Source organism: Coffea arabica, chromosome 2e (genome assembly GCF_036785885.1).
Source record: "Coffea arabica cultivar ET-39 chromosome 2e, Coffea Arabica ET-39 HiFi, whole genome shotgun sequence".
NCBI lineage: Eukaryota > Viridiplantae > Streptophyta > Magnoliopsida > Gentianales > Rubiaceae > Coffea > Coffea arabica.
Genome location: NC_092313.1, coordinates 74,565,981 through 74,589,047, shown reverse-complemented (window position 1 = coordinate 74,589,047; position 23,067 = coordinate 74,565,981). Strand labels below are relative to the sequence as shown.

General features: G+C 35.7%; 3 protein-coding genes across 3 annotated transcripts; all 3 read right to left on the bottom strand.

Moving 5' to 3' along the window:
- Window positions 1-1,075: 1,075 nt before the first annotated feature.
- On the bottom strand, window positions 1,076-8,127 carry LOC113733125 (probable pectin methyltransferase QUA3). Its single transcript, XM_027259299.2, has 7 exons — window positions 7,328-8,127; window positions 4,880-5,083; window positions 4,571-4,781; window positions 4,225-4,483; window positions 3,647-4,021; window positions 3,238-3,333; window positions 1,076-1,556 (listed from the first exon to the last, which is right to left on the bottom strand). The coding sequence occupies exons 1-7, from the start codon at window positions 7,763-7,765 to the stop codon at window positions 1,334-1,336; spliced, it is 1,806 nt and encodes a 601-aa protein (XP_027115100.2). The 5' UTR covers window positions 7,766-8,127; the 3' UTR covers window positions 1,076-1,333.
- Window positions 8,128-11,125: 2,998 nt separating this feature from the next.
- On the bottom strand, window positions 11,126-16,269 carry LOC113733124 (COP9 signalosome complex subunit 1). Its single transcript, XM_027259298.2, has 6 exons — window positions 15,745-16,269; window positions 13,761-14,081; window positions 13,510-13,626; window positions 13,332-13,417; window positions 11,898-12,132; window positions 11,126-11,633 (listed from the first exon to the last, which is right to left on the bottom strand). The coding sequence occupies exons 1-6, from the start codon at window positions 16,150-16,152 to the stop codon at window positions 11,454-11,456; spliced, it is 1,347 nt and encodes a 448-aa protein (XP_027115099.1). The 5' UTR covers window positions 16,153-16,269; the 3' UTR covers window positions 11,126-11,453.
- A 4,195-nt stretch (window positions 16,270-20,464) lies between these two features.
- Window positions 20,465-22,406, bottom strand: LOC113733123 (1-aminocyclopropane-1-carboxylate oxidase homolog 1-like). Its single transcript, XM_027259297.2, has 3 exons — window positions 21,641-22,406; window positions 21,092-21,413; window positions 20,465-20,951 (listed from the first exon to the last, which is right to left on the bottom strand). Exons 1-3 carry the CDS (start codon window positions 22,174-22,176, stop codon window positions 20,685-20,687), a joined length of 1,125 nt encoding a protein of 374 aa, XP_027115098.1. The 5' UTR covers window positions 22,177-22,406; the 3' UTR covers window positions 20,465-20,684.
- Window positions 22,407-23,067: the final 661 nt, after the last annotated feature.

The window sequence follows — 23,067 nt, the reverse complement described above, 5'->3', positions numbered from 1 at the left end:
AATAAATCAACATGATACATGGATACTCGGACGGAAAAATCGCTCAAAACGTCACTCTAACTCTCAGATTTTGCTAGATGAATCTTTTCATCTTTCACTTGCAAATTTTAAGTTAGTAAAATTTAGTCCCAACCTAGATTTTCTAACAACTTTTTAATCCGAAATTACCACGTGATTCACATGTGATCAATTTTTAAATACAAAAAATTCATATCCCACTTGTTTAGGTGCAAAAATGAACATGGATTAGTTTAGATCTTAGTTTTTTAGGAGGAAAAAAAAATGAATATAATGCGGGTCAGATTCCATTTTTTTAGAAGTAAAAATGAATATGGATTGAATCATTTGTTTTAACTCTAAATATATCTAATCTTTTTGCTCTTTAAAAATGACCATGTGTAAATCACGTAACGGATTCAAGATAAAAATAGTGATCGAAAATCCAGATTGGAACCAAATTTTGCACACTTGAAATTGTAAGAAGCGTAAAATTAACATTGTAAAAGTGAAGAACGAAAAAATTCACCCGACAAAAATGTAAGATACATTTTGAACAATTATTCCCGTTCGAAGGCACATTTAGTAAAATGATTTGATAGATTTTGTTGGGGAGGGCAAAGTAAACACTCATATCTTAGACTAGGAAGTGGCACATGCCTCACACGTGTTTAGTTATATATTAGTAATTAAACTTATATAGAACTGTATATATATATATATGATCACACCCGCGTACCAAAAAGAGTATCATGCATAAATTTTGTGCGTTTCTTATCACCTCAAGTCATGTTGCTTGTCTATTCGACCCTTATCCTTTTCCTCTTTTTGGCATGTTCATTTTTAGTTGATTTTGGTTCCTGTCGCTTGCTTTTAATACCTTGTACATTGACTTCGATTTTGTTTTTAGCATATCATGTTTGCTGGGATCCAAATCCATCTAAGTTTTTGATCTTTTTTCAACAAAGAAAAATCCACTTTCGAATCAGATTGAATAAGGATCACAGTTTAAACGACTTGAATAGGCTATCCGGCGAGTCGAAAATTTCAGATTTCAGTGGAAGAGTCTAACTGCATCTTTGCCCAGAAAAACGACCACCATCACTTGAGTGTAATTTTCTTTACATACATGTTTTCCCATCTCTACATATTTCTGATCTGATTCTAGTAGCTACCCTTTATACAATGTCAAAGAAATGAAAAAAAAAAAAAAAGTACTGTATAAATCCTTGAGGAGAAGAATCATTGACGCATGGAAGGATAATTAATGCTAAATAATCAAAACTGCTGCTATGAAGTTGAATGAATCCCAGATTACAGGGAACAGAACTTCAGATCAGTTGGATGCTGAAGGCAGCTTCCACAAATTTTTTGTTCCGACCAGAATTTTCTCCCTCCCATTTGATTCGGGCTCTTTTTCATGTATAGCAACCCTCCATCTTACTGCACGAGCAATGCGAGCAACTTTGTCGATCATTTCCGGTGAGTCTCTGACCACAACTGTACCTTCTGGGCGCAACATCCTATCGATCTCAACCATTAAATCCACAAGGTTACATCTGCAACAGAGTCGCAAACCACCCCACTGATCAGTTTTAAACGAAGACTGCAATTTTTTCTTTGATAACGGTGGATGGTATAGACATTTCAGAGTTTAGCAGCACAGGCACGAGAGTCAAATTTAAGCAGTTTTATCAAGTAAAACAAGTTTAGGTAACTAAAATAGAGTCAATGCTCCCAATTACAAGAAATCTAATGTAAATTTGATGCCCCTGAAGCTTGATAGCTTACAACTAGCCTATATCAGATAAGGACACTTGAGAAACAGAATAAGCACCAAAAACAAATGAGCAAGGTAAAACTGCGGCAGAAGACCGGTTCCAAGTTGTTGCATCATTGATGCATATGACATTACTGTCTGCTCATAACTAAATAAAACAACTCTTTTAAACTTAAACCGCATCAACATGCTAATTCTGCATTTTTAATCTCATTCAGTAAGGCCTATCCTAGAAACATAAATACAAACTTAAACTGTACTCAATAATGATAAATAAACCTTACACAACCATTCATCTCTAAATCTAACCATGCAAAAACGAATCCATTCTTTTTCCTTTCTGGGGTTGGTGACTCCCAATTATCACCAAGTATTCTTGTGACAGTCAAATTCAAGAGCAATTGGAAACCAACAAATGTTCCATAAACAAATAAAAGACGGGAGACTTCACTTAGGGGTTAGACCCCTTTGCATAATGCACAGGATATGGGAATTTGAGGTCTCATAATTTACTAGTAACAGCCTATTTTTATTTTTGTTTATGGACAAACCACATCCAGAGGATTGATCCTTTAGAAAATCTAGGGCCAGCCCTGGCCTGTTGGACGAGCACAGGCTTCTAGGCTTCCCTATGCTCAAGCAATTAACTGGCACCAGTTAGGATAGGTGAAGAAACACTTTCAAAAGAAAGCCTGGAGCCTACACTTTCAAGACAACTATAGGTTCATAAGGAATTAATGTCGCGAACTCATCAGCCCATGTCTTCTCCCTTTGTTGTGTGGAACTAGAAGCAAATCACGTCTGGTTGGTAGCTTATACTAACTGCTGTAAAACCTAAAATTATTCAGATGAATATTTGCTGATAAGTTGACCTAGAGGTTTTTAGGCATGATCTTAAAGAATATAAAGTGCATCTGAACAATAAATATCAAAGATCTCATCAAATGTCATCAAGTGAAAGCATGAAAATGTTTATAGCAATTCCACTATTTTCTTAAGTGCCACCTTTCTTACTTTACCCCCCCCCCCCCAAAAAAAAGTAATACCCTTCTCTCCACCAATGTCTCGATATATGCATCGCAAGTAAAATGTGAAAGCATGTGTATATTTATGAAAACCTTCGTTGCAGATTTACAGGATTTGACCACATATTTACCCTGACAAAGACATTTAGCTCTTGAAATTTTCGCTATCTCCATGTATCTTGAGAAAATAGAACATCCCATAAGGAGCAAAGTCTAACCAAATGGTGCTTCAATAAATAGAGATGTAGCCTTGGGTTTGACATAATGCAAGAGAAGGGACCTCTTTCAGGCTACAACAAATTTCATCAATATAACACAAATAGCAACATCAATAATATCAATAGACTGAAATCATCAGCAACTGCCATCAAACAAGACTGAGGAAAGATTCCTACTCAAGGAAAAGTATGATGGAAAGAAACAGAATCAACATACCTCAGCTTCCCAGAACTAGAATCCTTTATAAGAGATTCAACAGACACTGCGTGAATGAGATCATAAGTCCGGGGATATGTGGAGAAAGGTTCACACCTGTTGATAATCAATCACATGCATAGACTATCAGTTACAATTCAACCATGCATCAGCCATCCTCCTTACTATTATAATTACTAGTGTTTTTACTCTGTTGACAATCCCTTTCCTTGTGTTTCCTTAACTTCTTTAATACAGTTCACCTTAATATATTTGTTAAAGACAAATTAAAATTTTTTTTTCTGCTCGAAGTTATAACAGAAGCGAGACAAATTCTTGCATAATCAGATACGAGAAGAATATAAAGTTTATATTTAAACTTTCTCTTCTTTGAGATAGAAATGAAAGTCAGAAAGATAAAACTACATACCAATCATGGTACATTCCAATAAGGCCTCTGTCATAAATGACACCAAGCATCGAGTGTTGGCGAGCAGGAACGACATTCATCACCCAGACAGGATCAGAAGTTAATGCAGCAGCAAAGCCCCCAAATAATGCATTCATGTCCATGACATTTCTAATGGATGATGTTCCTAGCTTCACATTTAATGATTTTTTATAGTAAGCAACTCTCCTCACCCATCGTCGGGTATCAGCATCAAAGACATCCATTCCATTTCTCCGTGACGTGGCCCTTGAAGGAGCTTTTGTCAACCTTTCTGGCCATTTTGGAATTCTACCAATAGCAAACTCTCCCTTTACAGCAGAAGTCTGGCTAATGCATTTCTTCATTTTGAAGTACCTGCAAATTAGTTCAGTTCAGTTCAGCTCCAGAAATGTAACTTGTCATTTACAGCAAGATTTCATCAAGTGATTGAAAATGTGAATACAAATCTTACTAAATATTGAAGCTGCACTACTTTTGCAATTTAATTCTTGTTTCAAGATAACAGAGCAGAACATGAAAAGTAAAAATAGAATGACAGACAGCATCGTAACAAGTACCATGCAACATTTGGGTCATCAGATTCATCACAAAATCCCAGCCCAAATTCATTTTGATTTGCAAGACATGATTCCATAGGCTTTTTCCAGATGACAGTGTTCCCATCCACAACAATCAGTTCATAACACAGTGCTCTGGCCACTGCCTGGAGGTCTGCCCATTCCTTATCTTGTTTAGGCCACTGTACAGGGGGGCCAGAGATGACCAAGTACCCTCCTGGGCGAAGTAATCGATCAACTTCCAGGAAGTATGTTGCATCTGCAATATAACATTTTCTTTGTCATAAACAGATTCAACTGGTAAGAGAATAACTCCATGAAAAGGACCATATAGAATGACACCTACTGTAGGCAGTGAAAGGAATCAAGCATCGAGAACAGTGCATTAGATCAAATGAAAAAGCTGGAAATGGAAGTCTGCGAGTGCCAAGCATGGCAACAAATGCTGGTATTCCTCTTTCCAAAGCAAACTGTATTTGTGCTTTATGTGAATCCCTTGGAGCAAATGAAAGAGTTAAAATGTCTTCTGCTAGTAGGTAACCCCCGAAACTTGCAACCTACAGTTGAAATTGGAAATATTGTATCGATAAGGGTCAACTTTCACATAAGAGCAGTAACAAGTACATAGATACATGCAGAGAACAGAAGTTGATACCCCACATCCCATGTCAAGAGCTGTTCTCAAAACTCCACCAGCTATAGGGATGTACTGTTTAAGTTTTTCGATATATTGTACAGCTCCATCTGGGAACATAGTGCCACCACCAGGAAAGATGAAGTATGGACCTTCCTTTTTCATCCATCCCTGGTGACCTTTTCTATCAGCTATTTTATTGTACGGCATATTATCGTGCCATATCTGCAGAGAACAAAATTTATCTTAAGGAAAGAAATATACACACATGCATGTGTAAAGTAAAGAAACACAGGCACACAACAATACCTATGTAAACATGAATATGTAAACAGAAAGAAAGGCATAATGCTGCATGGTACTGATTTTTCACTTGATCTCAGGATATAAGAGTGCAAAATGACCCTAATTTGTGCAAATAGTCCTTTGCAAATTGAAAAAAATCATCAGCAACCTTTCAAAAACTAAATTGGAAACTGACAATCTGAGAATAAGCTAGCAAAATACAGACAGAAAGAATGATTCTAAAAAAGGATATCTACTAAAATTCATCACAATGAAATTATACCTTTCTGCTGCAGGACTACAAATTCAAATAAACAAATACAGCAAAAATTACGATTTCAAAGGACTTGAGTGTCTTACAAGTGTAACGACATTTATACCTATCTCCACAAAACTTAGATGCCTCTTATAGTGGAACTTACAGCCGGAAGAGAGTACATTCTTTAGGTAACTGAAATGCTAATATGGAGGGATTACTATGTTATGAAAATTTAAAGAAAATGTAAAAACTTGAAATGCACTGTATCTCATTAGGATGAACTTTTCATGCTGCTGTTAACTGTTAGATCAATCTGCAAAGAACAACAAAAATTAGAAATTTAAGAGGCCCAAGTCATGAGAAAACTCCAAAACAGCACAAATATGGTCAAGAACAACTAATTAACATAGCCCTTTTTTCCATTCGTATTGTTGAAATTCAAGGCCTTTTTTCCATTTGTATTGTTGAAATTCAAGGGTTTGTTAAAAGTGGGATCCAAGCTTGAAGCCGAGCCAGGTGAGGCAGGAAAGTGAATTACCTGATTTATTCCGCTCAAACGCTAGATTGCTATCACTGCAATACCTCATTATATAGCTCCTAGTTTATCACTAAATGTAACATTATTATTTCAGGACCATGTTTCTGTTTATAAAATAAGATTTAGCAGAAGCAACAATATGAAACAAACAACAAGAAGCCACATGCATCCCCTTGGTCCAACATCAAAATTATTCAAGGGGAGAACAAGGCTAAAATATTAAGACTACTTGTTCCAGTACAAAAACCATCATTGAAACTCAGGGAACATATACCTAATACAATTTACAAAGCCAGATAATAATATTTTACCCTTCTAAAGTGAAAAATTATCTTAATTTTAATACGTACCTCTGTGTAAATGTGTACGTAATACGACAAATTTAACTACCAGGGCTGCACATAGATAATCTCTATCTCAGTTGTTTTATTCATAAAAGACATTCCAAGATTTGACCTTTAGCCTCTGAACAACTACTCAAATTGTGTATTAAAAACCAAAGAGAGGAGAAGTCACAGGACTCACATTTCAGACCTCGAAACCCACTAAACACATCAAAATTGCTCAACATCCTAACCACCAAACGAGAAAGAGTAAAGAAGTTCAAATCGAGTGTCCAAGGTCTAGACATTGCAGGGAGAAGAACTAGCTAATATACACAGTCATAGCAGTTATCTTACGGAAAGCTTAATTAAGTGCTTACACTTATGTATCTCAAGATATTGTAAAGGGGAAATGAAAGAGCTCTTGTTCAACTCCAAAATCAGAACTTTCAGACTTATCTGAATCATACAGCTGCTACTTCATTCTCAGATTGGAAAACTTTAGATTTCAACTTCAGCTAATAAACAGCAAAAAGATTCCTCGAAATTAGATTACAACAAAACCTCAGACTGAAGAAGACATATGACTCTCATTTCAAGCCAAGAAAAATCTCATGAACAAACCTAAACCTCGGTCACGTTCACCTTCCTCAGCACCCTGACTATTAAACCAGGAGGACTTAAAAGAGGCAAACCTAGTATAGAGGACTCCACTCACTGAGAGTCTAAAAGACTAAAACTATAAAACTGTGGGTAGCTTCGGCAATTCAATGTTTATGATATTTGTAATTACCTAAAGCTTACATTAAAGACAAAATTTTTTAAAAAATGCAAGGCAGAAGAAGAAAGAATAGAGCTTAATTCAACTCCAAAATCAAAGACTTTCTTTAGTCAAATACCACAACAAGCAAAACCCAACTGCAAAAATGAAAGCTACTACCTTAAACACCACGAACAAACCAAAAGAACTTCAAAATCCAATCTTGCAGCAAAAACTTGAACAAAATATACAAGTTTAACATAAAATGGCACAAGCCCATATAAGGCAATTTGATCATAAGTACCTTGCGCAAGCTCTCTGGCCACTGAACCGAAACTCGGTACCCCTGAGGGGGAGGAATCAAGCAAAGGGGCGTCTGCTCAGGTGCAGGACAATGCCTTTCCCTATACAAATTCATCTCTCTACTAAGCTGGCTATTAATCCTGGGATCTTCACAGGGCATATGATCCACCATCTCGGCAGGGCAAGAATCAATTACCGGGTTGCCAGTGGATTCCACTAGAGCAACGAGTCTCGCCCGTTGCAGCGGATCGGCTGCACCCATAGAGGAGCGGAGCAGAGTCTGCCGCCCGGACGCGGCCAGAGAGTCCCCCAGTGGGGTAAAGACCAAGACAAAGAAAATAAAAACTGCCCCAAACAGAATAGCAGTGACTAGGTCGAGTAGGCGCCATTGGCGAGCGTTGTTCCGCTGCTTAGATGAGGGTAGATTCAAGTGACCCATCTGGAATTTAACTCAGGATCCGATCAAAGAAACATCATATCATCTCTGCATACATGCGGATGGGATAGACACCTCTACTCCAACCCAACGTCAAAGAGTACGAGGGAGTGGAGTGTGTTAATGCGTGAGTGTGTGTGTGAATGGTGAGGATCTGAGTTTTGGAGATTCGATGATTAGTAGTAAGAGTAGTAAAGGTGGCAGTAAAATTCTCGAGACACGCACACAAAAACAAACAACGGATCCACCCTCCGCTGTTGCCTTGCCGTGGGAATTTGCGGTAGGAGTGGTGAAGAAAAGAAAAGTGAGAAGCAATGCCCAGTTGGGAACCGGGGATATAGTAAATGGGTCTTCCGTCTCCAACTCCAACAAAACCTACTCGTCGGTGCAGCTGCTTATAATTCGCTCTCCGAAGTCATGGGAAGTTTTTAGCCTTAAGTGGTTTATACTAATAGTAATAAATAAATAAATGGAGTAACATATGAAGCTAACAGAAACATTAAATGTAGAAGATTTAGTACTAATTTACGAAGAAGAATCAGACAAGTGTTGAGATATAATTTTTATAGTAATCAATTAAAAAAAATGAAAACTAAGATTTGTCGACTGAATTAGATCAGTTTATTCTCTCGAACGCCTCAGTTCACAACTGCGGTTTTTTTTTTTTTTTTTTTTGTCCTCTCTCTCTCTCTGTTTTTAAGGGATTGAAAGTATGACTATGGTACTGGGCTTCGGGACATTTGGCGCGGAATTTGATGAGTTAGGGCTGCATGTGAATCCAATCGCTCCCATTCATGCTCAAACTGATCAAGTTTGAATTCGAAATCAAATTTGAATTCAAAGATATTCAATTCGTTAATTTATGAATTGACTTGGTTATATATGTAATTTTATTATTAAAAAATTATATATATATTCATAATAAATTATATGTAATTTTATTATTAAAATAAAAAATTATATATATTTATAATATTTTATTATTTATTTAAAAAATTATTATTTTATTTATTTTTTAAAAAAATAAAATAATTATTTTTATTTTATTAAGCTTGACTCAGATCGAATTTGAGGTTGAACTCAAACTCGAATTTAAATTTTACATTGAAAATTCATCGAGTTCGAATTTGATAAAATTAAATCAAAATTTGATTTGATTAAATAAAAGTTCGTTTGTAATTGTAAAAGAGGTGGTGATGACTACGGATTGAGAAGATTTACAACTAGCTTTGACCTATCCTCCAGGCTTTAACGGTGGTTATTGGGTAGGATCCGGGTCCTCTGCAGTTCATAGTGGAGATGGAAATATTTTAAAGGAATAATTTCACAAACCTCTCCTGAGGTTTCTGACACTTGCACTGAGACCCCTCCAGATTTTAAAAATTTCACCTAGCTCCCTTGCTTTTCAAATTTGGTAACAATTCAGTCCAATTAGAATTAAAATATTACTATCATGATAGATATAACATTTATATTCTATGAATACCCTCTTCCTCCCTATATTAGTACAAGATTGCTTATTAATAAAAAGGTAGAGATGATTATGAGTATTTTATTCTGAATCATTTAATTTATGTTAAATACATAAATATTAGCAAATAAAATTCAAAAGCCGTTACACAAATATTTTTACGAAAGGAAAACTAGCATGTTTTGTATTTAATATAAATGAAGTATTTGAAAGTTAAAAAAAAATGTCCATAACATACCAGTTCTTTACGAGTTTCTTCCATTATATGAATAAAGTACTAATTATTTATGAGTATTTTACTTTGAATCATTTAATTTATATTAAACACATAAATGTTTATAAGTGAAATTCAAAAAGTGTTACACTAATATTATTACGAAAGGGAAACTAGTAGGTTTTGTATTTAACATAAATTAAATACGTGAAAGTAAAAAAAGAAATTACGCACCTTTTACCAGCTCTTTACGGGTTTTCTTCTATTATATGAATAAAATACTAGCTATTTATAGGCATTTTACTCTGAATCATATAATTTATGTTAAATACATAAATGTTTGTAAGTAAAATTTAAAAAGTGATATACTAATATTTTTACGAAAGGAAAACTAGTAGGTTTTGTATTTAACATAAATTAAATACGTAAAGTAAAAAAAAAAAAAAAATTGCCCATAACATATCAACTCTTTTTGGGTTTCCTCTATTACATGAACAAAGTAATAGCTATTTGTGAGCAAAAAGAAATATCCCATAAAGTACCAACTCTTTATAGCCTTTGTCTATTATATGAACCAAGTACCAGATTTTTATAGACATTTTATTCTGAATCATTTAATTTATGTTAAATACATAAATATTTGCAAATAAAATTCAAAAGCCGTTACACAAATATTTTTATGAAAGGAAAACTAGTATGTTTTGTATTTAATATAAATGAAGTATTTGAAAGTAGAAAAAAAATTGTCCATAACATACCAGTTCTTTACGAGTTTCTTCCATTATATAAATAAAGTACTAACTATTTATGAGTATTTTACTTTGAATCATTTAATTTATATTAAATACATAAATGTTTATAAATGAAATTCAAAAAGTGTTACACTAATATTATTACAAAAGGAAAACTAGTAGGTTTTTATTAACAAGCAATCTTGTACTAATATAGGGAGGAAGAGGGTATTCATGGAATACAAATGTTATCTCTATCATGATAGTAATATTTTAATCTTAATTGGACTGAATTGTTACCAAATTTGAAAAGCAAGGGAGCTAGGTAAAATTTTTAAAACCTAGAGGGGTCTCAGTGAAAGTGTCAGAAACCTCAGGGGAGGTTTGTGAAATTATCCCTATTTTAAATTAGATGGCTAGAATTGAATTTATGAACACAAATTTTAACCGGTGATAAAAATTAAAATTATCGTTTCTTTGCAGATGGTTAGTACAGCTTCTACTTGAGCTGCATGGCCCGGTTCAGTTGGAACATTCTTACCGCTAAGATGTTTCCATGTTCATTTTGCCAAGCATCTCTTTTTTTTTTTTTTTTGGTCAAAATTTGTCAAAGCATTTCAAGAAGCGGATGAAATCAGTTGATATGCATTCCAAGCCATAGTTACTTTAATCATTATTGATGCCTGCCAAAAATGGAAAATTCAATTTCGATTCCCAGAAGGGTAGGTTGAAATTTTACATCACTGGCCTTAGCCTGATTCAAAATCCCTCGCATGCTCAATTTTGGAAAAAATTTGGAACTAACAAAGGCTTGACAGGCTCCACCCGCCAACCACAAAATCAGATAAATCAAACTTGCCAAACAACATTTGCAGTATAGCCCTTAAAAACAATACAAACAAACACGACCGGCACACACATTCGCAAGGGAAAAATCAAATCCGATATTCACAAACGCAAATCAGAGTTATTAAGCATCTAGCCAAATATATGTACCGAACAAAGACCGCCAGAGACAAATATATGTACCAAAGGCTGGCAACTTGTGTAATTAATGATCTAATTAATATTAACACCAAGTGAGATTTTAAATGTTTGAATGTAACTGAAGGACCATTTGCACCCTACCAATGCCAAACGCTATTGAACAATCAAAACTGATTCACTGGTCCAACATGCTTGATCCTTTCTTTTCCTCCCCTTCCCACTCCTGGGGAATAACTTTGCTTAACTTCACCAGTTTGGTCATCCGCATGCTCCAATTTTACAAGTGATTCAGTGCTGTTTCCTTGATGCCTTGAGAGCGTAATCGTGCTTCATGAGACTTACTCTCAATAACATAGCCCTCACATCCCGGTCAAATTCACCACCCGTCTGCAGCACCCTCTGGAACGTGGCATTTCTCTGATCCGCATGCCGTGCATAGAGAACTTTATTGTGGGAGTCAATTCGAGCCTGCAGGAACAAGTCATTTTAATTCCAAAATCCCAGGATTTAGCCCCTCTCTTGACCTAGGTCTGACAATCAGATACAGCAAAACAAAAAAGGAGTGCCAGAGTATTGCAAAGTAATTTAGTGTGTTTAAATAAGAGATTATTTGGAATAATTTTTTTGGAAAAAATATTATAGCACTTTTTATGATGTGATGTACGTGAGGTAAAAAGGTGGTTGTAAAACATGCTTATGATGCAATCAAATAATTATTTGAAAATAATTTACCTGTATTTGATTTTCAGTAATCAAAGCTTCAAGCTCCTTCTCAAGTCCAGCAATACTAGTCTTAAAAGCATTGGCCATCATACGCAGATCAACAGAGACGAATGGGTGAGTGTACTGTATGAGAGCTTTGTTACGGATTTGATCATACAATGTCTCCACATGGTCATGCAAATGAATGTCAAGCAACAGGTTAGCTTTCAGATTTCCCAAGTACTCCAGACATGAAGCGTAGTGGCTGCATGACAAACAGAAAAGAATCCAAATTAGCTGATCAAATACCTGTGGATAACGCTACAAGCAAAAATTAAAAAACAAAAAAGTCTATCCTCTTATCTATTAACAGTAAAAGGGAAACAGTGTTTCTGCTTCTACTGCATAGGAGATGTGACCATTCAAAACAATCATATTATACAGCCCAAGAAGAAAAGGTCATGGCATTTTCTTTGGAAGATTATACCGAACAATCAAAGCACCAACATCAAATTTAGATCTTACAACTAGGCATCGTTTACATCAGTAGAACACAATTACCCTCATACCACTCAGTGAACTATGTCTTAAAAGTGAACTATGTCTTAAAAGCAAACATGAAGTGGCTGCTGGGACACCTGAGGTGTCATCAGCAGATTATGAGTTTCTAAGTTAGAGGAATAAAAGCTCCCCTAACATTAGGCAATATAAAAGTGCAAGCAGTTAGGAGACAAGAGAGTGATGTTTTGGAGTAATCATCTACAATTTTCACTTTTACTACTACTGAATTATAGATGTTTATTAAATCCGAACAAAATAACCTCCAACATGCAACGTGCATAAGGTGCTAATAAATAATGACAGACATTTGGAGGAAACAACAATATACCAATAAACAAAGTTTATATTCCTCCTATATGTATAGAAGAAATATGTACGAGAGTACATTACTAAAAGATCAGAGAACACCAAGAGAGATCAATGGCTAGACAATAAAAAGAGCAGAAAGTAGTTGTTATTGACTCGAACCGTGAACAAGGAGACTGAATCAAGCTCGATTTTATTACAATCTTACATCTGAACAACAGATTCCAGGCTCCAATAAATTATTTATGTTTGCATCTGTATGCATCTAGCTGGAGTTTTCATACCACTCAGAGAACATACAAGGAAAAGTAAAAGTAAAATAAAAGTTTCAAGACACTGATGCAAAAAAAATGGCCCCAAACGGCAAAGGTGAACATAAAAAATTGAATAGCATTTACCTTGCAAAACTACTTTCATCAACCAAGTTTCATGTACCAATATGTGCTGCCAATGTCTGCCTACTTACCAAAGTATAAAACAGCTATGTATTTTTATTGCCCTCTTATGTGAACCAGAGAAAAAAGGGAAACCACATCCTACTCGTAACTGAAGCAATGCTAAAAAGCTGCCTGACACGTAAGAACATCAGTAGATCACCTTGTATAGAAATCCTGAATAAGTTCTCTTATCTCTGGTACCAGCTCTAAGAAATTCCTAAAGTTACTGTTGTCTATAACTTTGCTCTGCAAATATAGCAATATAGTTAGGAAGTAATTCACAATTTCAAGAAAATCTTCACCAGAAAACAGATGTGCAAAAGAGGGGTATAAGTAACCTTTAGTTCTGTTCGGTCAAAACTTGCAAGAGCACATAATCCACCATATGTTGCAACATCCTGAGCCGCTATTACTTCTGTATAGTTATTACCCAATTCTGGACCAGTTTCCAAGAACTGCAAGGATGATAGCCACCGTAAAGTGATCATAAGTAACAAATTAACCATCCCAATCACATGTAAATCCCACTCGCGAAAAAGTACTTAAAGACAAAATTGTTTTAGTCAAAAAGGTGACATAAATCACAAACCTTGCGAGCAGCAAGCTTGTACTTTTTACCCTCCAAGTGCGCTAACCCAGCGGCACAATGCAGTTTTGCGCTTGTAACAGCATCCACAGCATCTGGACTCTGCTCTGCTTTGCTGACGTAACTTGTAACATGTGTGAATTGGCCCATCTCAATGCTAACCAAAATTGCATTCAAACACATATGAACAATATGCTTTGAAGTCGTACAGTAATCACGAGTACGCACATAATTCTTAAATGCTTCTGCAAGTGCACCATGTGCATAGTAAAAGTCACCAAAATCATTGTATCCCATTCTAATGCTCTCTTTTATCAAATTTGTCTGCAAATAAAGATGAGAAGGTAAGCAACATAAAATTAACATTAGGGTGAACTTTTGCAAAACCCATGATATGGGTCATAAAGACACAGACTTCTCAGAAAGATAAGACAATACTGTACTATGTATTACCCATCCCTCAAAAAAATGGATAGAGGGCGTCTCAGGAAAGTCAAGGGGGGAAAAAAGACACCATTTTTTGGTCAGATTACATTAGTAATCCCAAATCCTAGTTAGCTCCACATATCAACAACCCCACAGATTGCAGATGCTCCAAAATCCCACAAGAAATAAAGAAAATCCATGTATTGCAATGGCTATGTGCTACTCGGGTAAAACTAAGGTTATAATGTCTAAACAAAAAATATGACACTCACTGCAAATAAGAAGCTGTATTGGTTTAGTTGGCTGTCGCCAAGGTGATTAATATTGCATTTATTACAGTATATTGACGCTAATCTGCAGCCAGTGAACTTTCAAAGCAATTCATTCAATTTAATCTAGGTAGTTTTCATTCGATCTCATTGACGAGTTAATTTTGTTAATTCAGTAAGACCGGAAAATAGAGACCCAATGGTGGTAGAACAGTCTTATAATTGGTTAATCCAGTCCCCCCAATAATGGGATGCATCTCGAAGATTTTAGCTACAAATACCATTTAATCAGCCTATTTCTCCAGTAGACTGATACATCTCAATCAGTACGCTGAAAACATTTCTACTTCCCTCAGTTCTTCATCTTCATCTGCTCTTCCCCTAGCAGTTCAAGGTGTACTCTTCTACCACTAAGTCAAGAAATATCCCATAAAGTCAGCCCCTAGCACTATAACAGTAAGCACATTTAGCTGAGAGCTGCCAAGTTCTTCAACTACAATCGGATCATGCACATGCAACACAGACTAATCATCCTCTTGATGTTGGTACTTACAATGCAAATATCTAACTTGAGTAACAAATGTAATCAAGAAAGCTCCTATTAAGGAGGCTATAGCTAATATGCAGTGAACCATCCCCCTCATAAAACTAATTATAGGATGGTCAAGATTCAACAAATGATCAGGCTGATATTTATCATTCAATTCACACATCAAGAAAGGTCCACATCAGCATAGCATCCCAATCAAAAGCCACAGCCAAATTACCTAATAATATGCTCAAACGTTACCCGTATTCAAATCTCCAATCTCATTATAACTGTGCTATAAGGAGATGAAAGAGAAAACAAAGTGACACCCATTATAACTTATACTATTATCAGAAGTAAATTCCAAGCACTTATTACTTATTCGAGATTGAATAAAAACCCCGTTAGACACGCAAGAATGCCATTCTGGACCTAACAGAACAACCTACTTAGCTAAACAGTACTTTTAGTGCTTTTCCTCCAAAGCATAAAATTAGCGGGCTATAGCTTTTATTCAAAGTCAACCCTATATGAGGTATTCTCAGCTGGTGTCAGCTTCTGCTCTTTAGCTTTATCTAATTTCAATAAGCAGAAACTATGGAGAACAAGCCCTCATATGTATAATTGTATATAAGCAAGCTTGCACAGATACTAACAAGTATGGATTTTACAAAGCAAAAGAAATAACTAAATCGACAATGCACACCATTAAACCCCAAACAAATAGGCAAATCCAACAATACTAAAAATAGTTAGCATATACCCTATAAGCATTAAGTTCGTTCTCGAGCTTCTCCCTCCTCTGCTCAGCACGACGATCAACCGCATCAGCCCATGCTGGGTCCGGGCCGTAATTAGGGCCCAAACGCCCATCAATTTTCTGAACAACATCCCTGAAAATATGAGTATTCTCTCCCTTTTTGATCTCATCGTACGCCATTCTCAAAGCTTCCAATTGCATAGAAACATTGTCGCATCGCTCGGCGATGAAAAGAAGCCGCATAATTTTCGTTCTCCCGCTGTACAACGCCGCATACGCCTCGACGTCGAGCTGCTCTCCGCTGATTATTGGTCTCTGACGCTGCGGTTCCCCACCGGCGCCGTCGCCGCCGTTAGCATAGATCTCGTTCTCGTCCATCATATGTCTCCCGATGTCGTCTTCGGCTTCCATCCTTTGTGGAACGACGTCGTCAAAAGCTAGGGTTCCGTTTAAATCACTGTTCCTTTTTTGCCTGCTCAGTTGTGGCCTCTGAGCGTTCGATAATTTCCGACTTTGAGAGCGACGCAGACCAGAGGGGTTTAAGATACTACCACACTATTGCGGTAGTGTAACGGTGTCGTTGCATTGAATTGGGCCTTCAACGGGCTACAAACTTGGGCCGAATTTATACATTTTATTTTTTAAGCCCAACGTCTTGCGTCACACAATTTGTTTCCACTTCGCAGCCCAAACGTTACTTCTGTCATGTAGGCCGACACAGACTATCTTAATCTTTTCCAACCCAAGTATCTCTTGAACAGACAAATTAAAAAAAGAAAGAAAGAAAAGCAAAAGAGAGTTAACCAAATAATGAAATTAAGCTAAAAAAAAATCCTAATGAAATTAAGCTCGAGCAAGATTCATTATCTATTGATCTGTTATATTTAGCTTTATAAGCATAAGACATTCTATCTAGGTGTAAATATATCGAAACATTCGAGTTTTGCTCAAATTTGACATGATAAAAACATACGAATGTTGTTATTTTAATTATCCATATTCTTTCTCTTAGATGGCATGCTTAATTGAAGAGAATTAACAAGTTTATTTGGATATATACATGGATTTTACCTATATTTATATCCAACTATTCTATAAATCTTTATATATATATTTATTTAAATACATTTGAATTGTTTGTTGTTACGGTTCCTTTCTATTCTAATCATATCATCTTTTTTCAATACATTTCTTATATTTTTTTTATCCATAAGTATTAATTTACTGTAACAAAAAAATTAACTATTACACCTATAGATTCACCAATATTCCTAGAAATTGAATATTTGTTGATGAAGAATATAAATTACTGGATCTTTTGTACTTAATTAACTACAAATATGTTGTTTTGGCTAGGATTATGGCCATTAAAAAAAATATTTATTTTACAAAAGAATAGCCACAAAAAGAAAAGAATATCTATCGATTCTCTAATATGCATTACAATATTTGATGAATACTATTATATTATAGTAAAAGCATGTAAAAATGTTTTTAAAATTAGTATGATAATTAAACATTTAGAATATATCAAAATTTTAAAATTAATATGAATGAACATCTGGAATCGTTGTTAATTTTTTTAATTTAAATTATTCATATTTGCACAAATTCACAGTAAATAAAAAAAAAAATAGATCGTGCTAAGGTACGAACAAAACATTAGTGTATCCAACTCAAAAATAGTATATTAATAAAGGCAATTTCTAATAGCGAGTGTTTTATGCTTTATAAGAAACCAAATCAAGCGTGACCATTATTATATCCAACTCAAATTGGTTGGGTATAAAGCCAATCAAGACATATGTTCTAAGAACTCAAAGAGCATTTGGTAAGTACCTGAGTAGCGTCTTTAACTTTGGAGTTCTCCACATCCATTACAGAGGCCCTAGTGCTTGCTAGTCATTACGTTCATTTGTCGTAGCAGTTGGTCTTTTCGATTGTCTGGACCAAATAAGACTTTATTGCCAGCTTCCTAATTAAGCTACTACTTACTTATGCACATAATTATTAAAACCAACTCGAACATCAACCCGACAGAGGACTAGGGTTGGTGGATAAGTGGTTCAATCGATGGATCACACTATACAATAAAAAAAAAAAAATATATATATATATATATATAATTAAATAAACATATAAATAATATATAAATATAGAAATTCTTAAATATTAACATGCCATAACCTATTCATATTTCAAAGTTCATACACACAAGTCATACTCATATGTGTTTCTTAGTTCATGAATTCATATTGATATTATACACAAATATAAATGATAATTTTAAGTGTCAAAAAAAGAAAGAAACCCTAATTTCCAAATTCCTTTTCAATTTTTCTCATCTAATTATCAAAAAGACGACAATACCCATGTGTGGTGTAGCTGGTCAAATTAAAAAATTGGATAAAAAGATAATTTGAAAAATAAAATTAAAACCCTTCGAGTTCATAATGTTTAACGGGTCACCGGTTCAATCGTCTGAATCAAACAGTTCAAAGGGAGTCATCTGCAATTCTAATACAATTGCTAAACTAGCCCGATTCTATGACAGATCCACCGGTTTGATCAGTTCAACCGTTGGATCGGACCGAATTTAATAACTATGCTTATGCATCACTCTACTGTCCATTCTTTTGCCTGCTGGCACTCTGTATCTGCCAGCATAGGATTGGAACAGCATCCCATCCCTTCTTGCTAGAGTAGGCGGTGATAGATTCCCATGTACATCACTAGAATCCACCACCTGCTCACCAGCTAGCTGCTCAAAGCAACTACCAAACCTGCAAAAACCTCGATGAGAAGAATAGAAGTTCCAAACTTTCACTTCTCCTAGTCGTTTCAAACTAGTACTCCATTAGAATATAATTAATCATCTAACAATTCTTATTCCAATTATTAATCTGTAAAGGAGAGTGCCATGTTCTAACTTGTTCAAGGAAATTCAATATTATAGTGGTATAGGTGAAAAAATGAGCTGTCCTAAGATCATAAGAGTAATATGAGAGCGCAAAACTGACCAAGCCCCGATAATGATAATAAAACCTATCTTTTGTTGTGTATGTTTAGTGTCTAGCAATTTTTTTTCTGCTAATATTTAAAAATTCCAAACCATACAAATAACTTAAGTTTTATACACGTCTGGATTACTTTGAAAGTTACAATATCTATCGTACTACTAAAATTTTAGTGAATCATGAGTTTATATATATATATATATATATATATATATATATATTTGTAATTTAAAATTACAGTACAGTCTGTGATATTACTAGAATTCCAAAGTTAACATGAGACTTTTTAATGGTTGAATTGTCAAAAGACAAAGGACCTTCAACCTTTTTGACCCCCAATATCAAACATCAAACTCAACATTGCTGTTAAAATCAATGGTGGACCATCCTAGCCATTATGCAGGGTTTTCAGGCAGTTTCTGTTAAGCACATCTACAAGGAAGCAAAATAGGTGTGCAGATACTTCGGCAAGATCAGGTGCAAGGCAAGAGCAAGAATTCATCAACTATACTTGTACTCCTTCTTGTATTTTGAAATTGTTAGAAGATGACTAGAGGATTCTGTCTTGGTTTTGTAAACTCGAAGTTGTAAACCCTTTATTTTAAGTTAATTCCAGTCTTTCTTACCCCAAAAAAAAAAAAAAAAAAAAAAAAAAAACAACAACAACAACAACATTGCTGTGGCTATACTTGGAGCCATTTTATCTCTTCTGTCATGAATTTTTTTTTTTTTAATAAGATTACGTGTAGCATTTAGTAGTAGCCCATAACTGTGTTTGGTCATCTGTCTCTTTCGTGGTGATCTTTTTCTAGAAGATTACAAGAAAGTCAGAATTGTTTCTGTCATTACTTTATTGACTTATTATATAATGTTACGTATAACTCACAACTCATTCAAATCGCAACTAATTCCAAATTTGGCTGAAGACTTGGAAGTTACTTTGAATCTTGGGATTTCATTCTTGAGCACCTGATCAAAGCCTTTATATTACATCTCCTTTGTCATGATCTCATGTTACATGTTCCGGTTTTCGGTCCTAACTCCTAAGAAAATTCGAATTCAGATAATTCCTCAACTTACGGGATCCTTTTTTTTTTTTTGTTGTTTAATTGAGTACAGAGAGACATTCGGTTGGAGAACCTTTTACAAAGGAAAGTTCATGCTTTTAATCCAAGAAATGTGAATTATTTTATCACAAAAAAAGAAGAGTTTCTAGCACGGCAGCAGCTAATATTGGAGTATAACTGAGAGATGTCGGATTCGAGCCTGTTCAATTGTACTAAAAAAAATAAAATTACAAACAAAAAGTGTTCTATTCCTTTATTGCCTGACAAAAGTACCAATTGAAACACAACAGGCGCAATATATACCTGTTGGCACTGTCAGCATTCCACCAACGATACCAATTAACTGCCTCATCATTAATCAGTACTTAATCTTTTCCTTGGTCTTGAAAGGTGGTGTCGGGTGAGGAGGAGGGAGATTTGGTCGGACACAAAACTTTTTCATTGCGTCATGTGGGAAATGTACCTTTTTTTTTTTTTTTCTACTAAATGGTTGCTTTCCTAGCAATTAGTAGTAGAATTGACTGGTCAAATATTAATGTCCTCCAATTTCAATTAAAAATTTTGGGTTCTTTCCCTATGGAGAGAAAGTGAAACACATTTCATAGGCATGAGGATGGAAGCACTTGACGAGGGTACGAGTAAGGGGAATCACAAAGAAACAAGCACTTTAATTAAGATATGGCATCCTCAACAATTGCCTGGTGAGCTTGCCTCAATTTTTAACACCATAGATCATGCTTGCCGCAATTTTTAACATCATCCTTTTGTGCCACTTGTAGTTTTTGGTACATAGTCATTTGCCAATACAAACTCAAAACTTCACTATTGTCTCCGATCACTCTCTAGAATTAAGTTGTACCTAGCTGTCTGCACTTGTCAAATGGAAGTGAGGAAGCGCTTTGACACCATCAAGACCTTTAGAAGCATAATACCTGACGTATTCATTGAAGCTGGTTTCCCTGTATATCTGCGGATTCTTGTCGGATAGAAGCTCCTTCACTGGCCCGTACGGCTTGGATTGATTCTTGTTTCTTGGGTAAATGAAACATGCAACTGAGCGTCTTGGACCGACTCTTTTAGCTATCACCCTGTGTTCCACACTTGTGAACTTATCGTTGGTAATCAGCTGCAACATTGACCACGGGAAAACGAGATACACTTGTTAGAATTAATCAAATCAAGATAAAGGTCAAATTAGCGCTGGAATTGATCAAACATATATGTACGGCGTTAATAACAACATTGTAGTGGTTGTTGTATATGCACCTGCAACAGATCTCCAGCGTTTACCAAAAGGGATCCTTCAACAGGAGTTACATCCAGCCATCGGTTCTTGTGAAGGATTTGGAGACCCCCGATGTCATCTTGCAGGAGGATTGTGAGGATGTATGGGTCGGAGTGCTTCATTATGCCTATGGTCAAGTCAGGCTCGGGACATGGTGGATAATAATGACATAGGAGTCTCTGGATGTCGAAGCATTCCAAACTGGCAAGGTGGTCCCTGGATAGGCCCAGAGCTTCGGACAATAACTCAGCCAGCAGGTTTTTCAATCCATTCAACCGATTCAGATAATCACCAATTTCGTTTCTGTATTTCGATTTTAATTAGTGATCCATTCAAAAAAGGCAAAAATCAGATCTGTGAAAACATGCAAGCAGTAATTAATTGAAGACAAAATTGGCTAGTAAAAAGAATGAAAGAACCAAAGCAATGTCGTTTTCTGCATGAATTAGGCTGGCTCTCCACTGCTAGCAATCCTCGGGCCATGCAAGTAGTAACTAGATTGATGCTAGGGAGTAGTACATGAAAATTACCTGCAGATGTCAGGGAAGCTTTCCAAGTCGATTTTACTGGTATCGTCGAAATCGCAGGAGAGGGTATCTTTCCACTGAGCAACTTTTGTTAGATAAAGATCCCCGGTGGAGTAATATTTCACCTTCCTCGTAGGATCACGGCTGTAGAATTCCATCCTCGTTTCCTCGGGTTGCTCATGAAATTCCCTGGTGCTTCTCAACAAGTTGTCCAACACACCCGTGGGAATCCCATGATTAACCATTTGGAAGAAACCCCAGGTCCCCAGTGCCTGACTAATTTCATCAACAATTTCGGCCCTTCTTGATGGGATATCAAAGCCCTGAAGGTCTATGGTGGGAACCTGCGGGAGGGGACTGTTGCTGCCATCATCTCCCGTTGTTTTGTTAGCCTCTGGATCATGACTCTCCGGTGGACGGATGAAAATTCTTGGGACCTTTGCCACCCCGGAATCCAGGAGTCCTCTTACACCAACCTTCGTGTCATCGAACTCCTTCAACTCTTTCACCTTTCCATCAAGTTCTGGAAAAGTAGTCATGATTCTTGCTTTCTGAGTACTGAAACTGAAGGGCTTTTTGGCTCTTAATTATAGTCCTCAAATTAAATAAAAGATAGTTAAGATGCTGATTTTTGGACGTCCGGGTGGGGTTTTATTATTTTATATAGGAGAAAGAAACTTCTGTTCCTGGCTGCGTGTGAGCTGCCAACTGTCCAAGGAGCACCACCCTAAAAATCATCGCACAAATTCATCTGCCACTTTCTTTTGGCAAGATCTGTACTAACGCAAGACCTAAATAAACTAATAAAGAAGTAGCATAATTCATGGATTGATGGGACGCACGTAGTTTCCCGCCAAAAAAAAAAAAACAAAGAGGCTGACCAAGAGTTTGAGAGATGAAAGAAATGAATTATTATTGTATAAATGATAAAGACATATTATTATTATGTAGTGTCGGTCCAGTCGGAGGCCCGTTTTTAATTGAATAAAAAAAAATTCAAGGGGCATTTTTTTTCCCTTGCGAAAAATTAAGGGGCCTCCTTTTTTTAATGCTTTTATTTAATATCAATCTTTTCTTTTTCATTGTAACTATGCAGCTAAAAGCTTCACATGTTTACATTTAGTCGTTAGAAAAGTTTAATTCCTTTGGCCGATGATCGGTTTTAGTGTATTTTTTTCCACAGTTTTGATATTATTAGCAATCTTTTTCCCCCTTTGCTTTAAGGTAACATTTTTTACCTTCTCAACGGCTTTTTTTTTTTTTTGGTAATTAAAGATGCATTAAGAACAAAATAAGATAAGCTTTTACGTTGGAGTTACCGTAATGCAATCATCCTACGAATAGATAATCCCTTAAATCATCCAATAGAAAGGGAATTAACAAAATGTTTACTATGCTTTCCATTTGAGAAAACGTGGCATCTCCTTAGC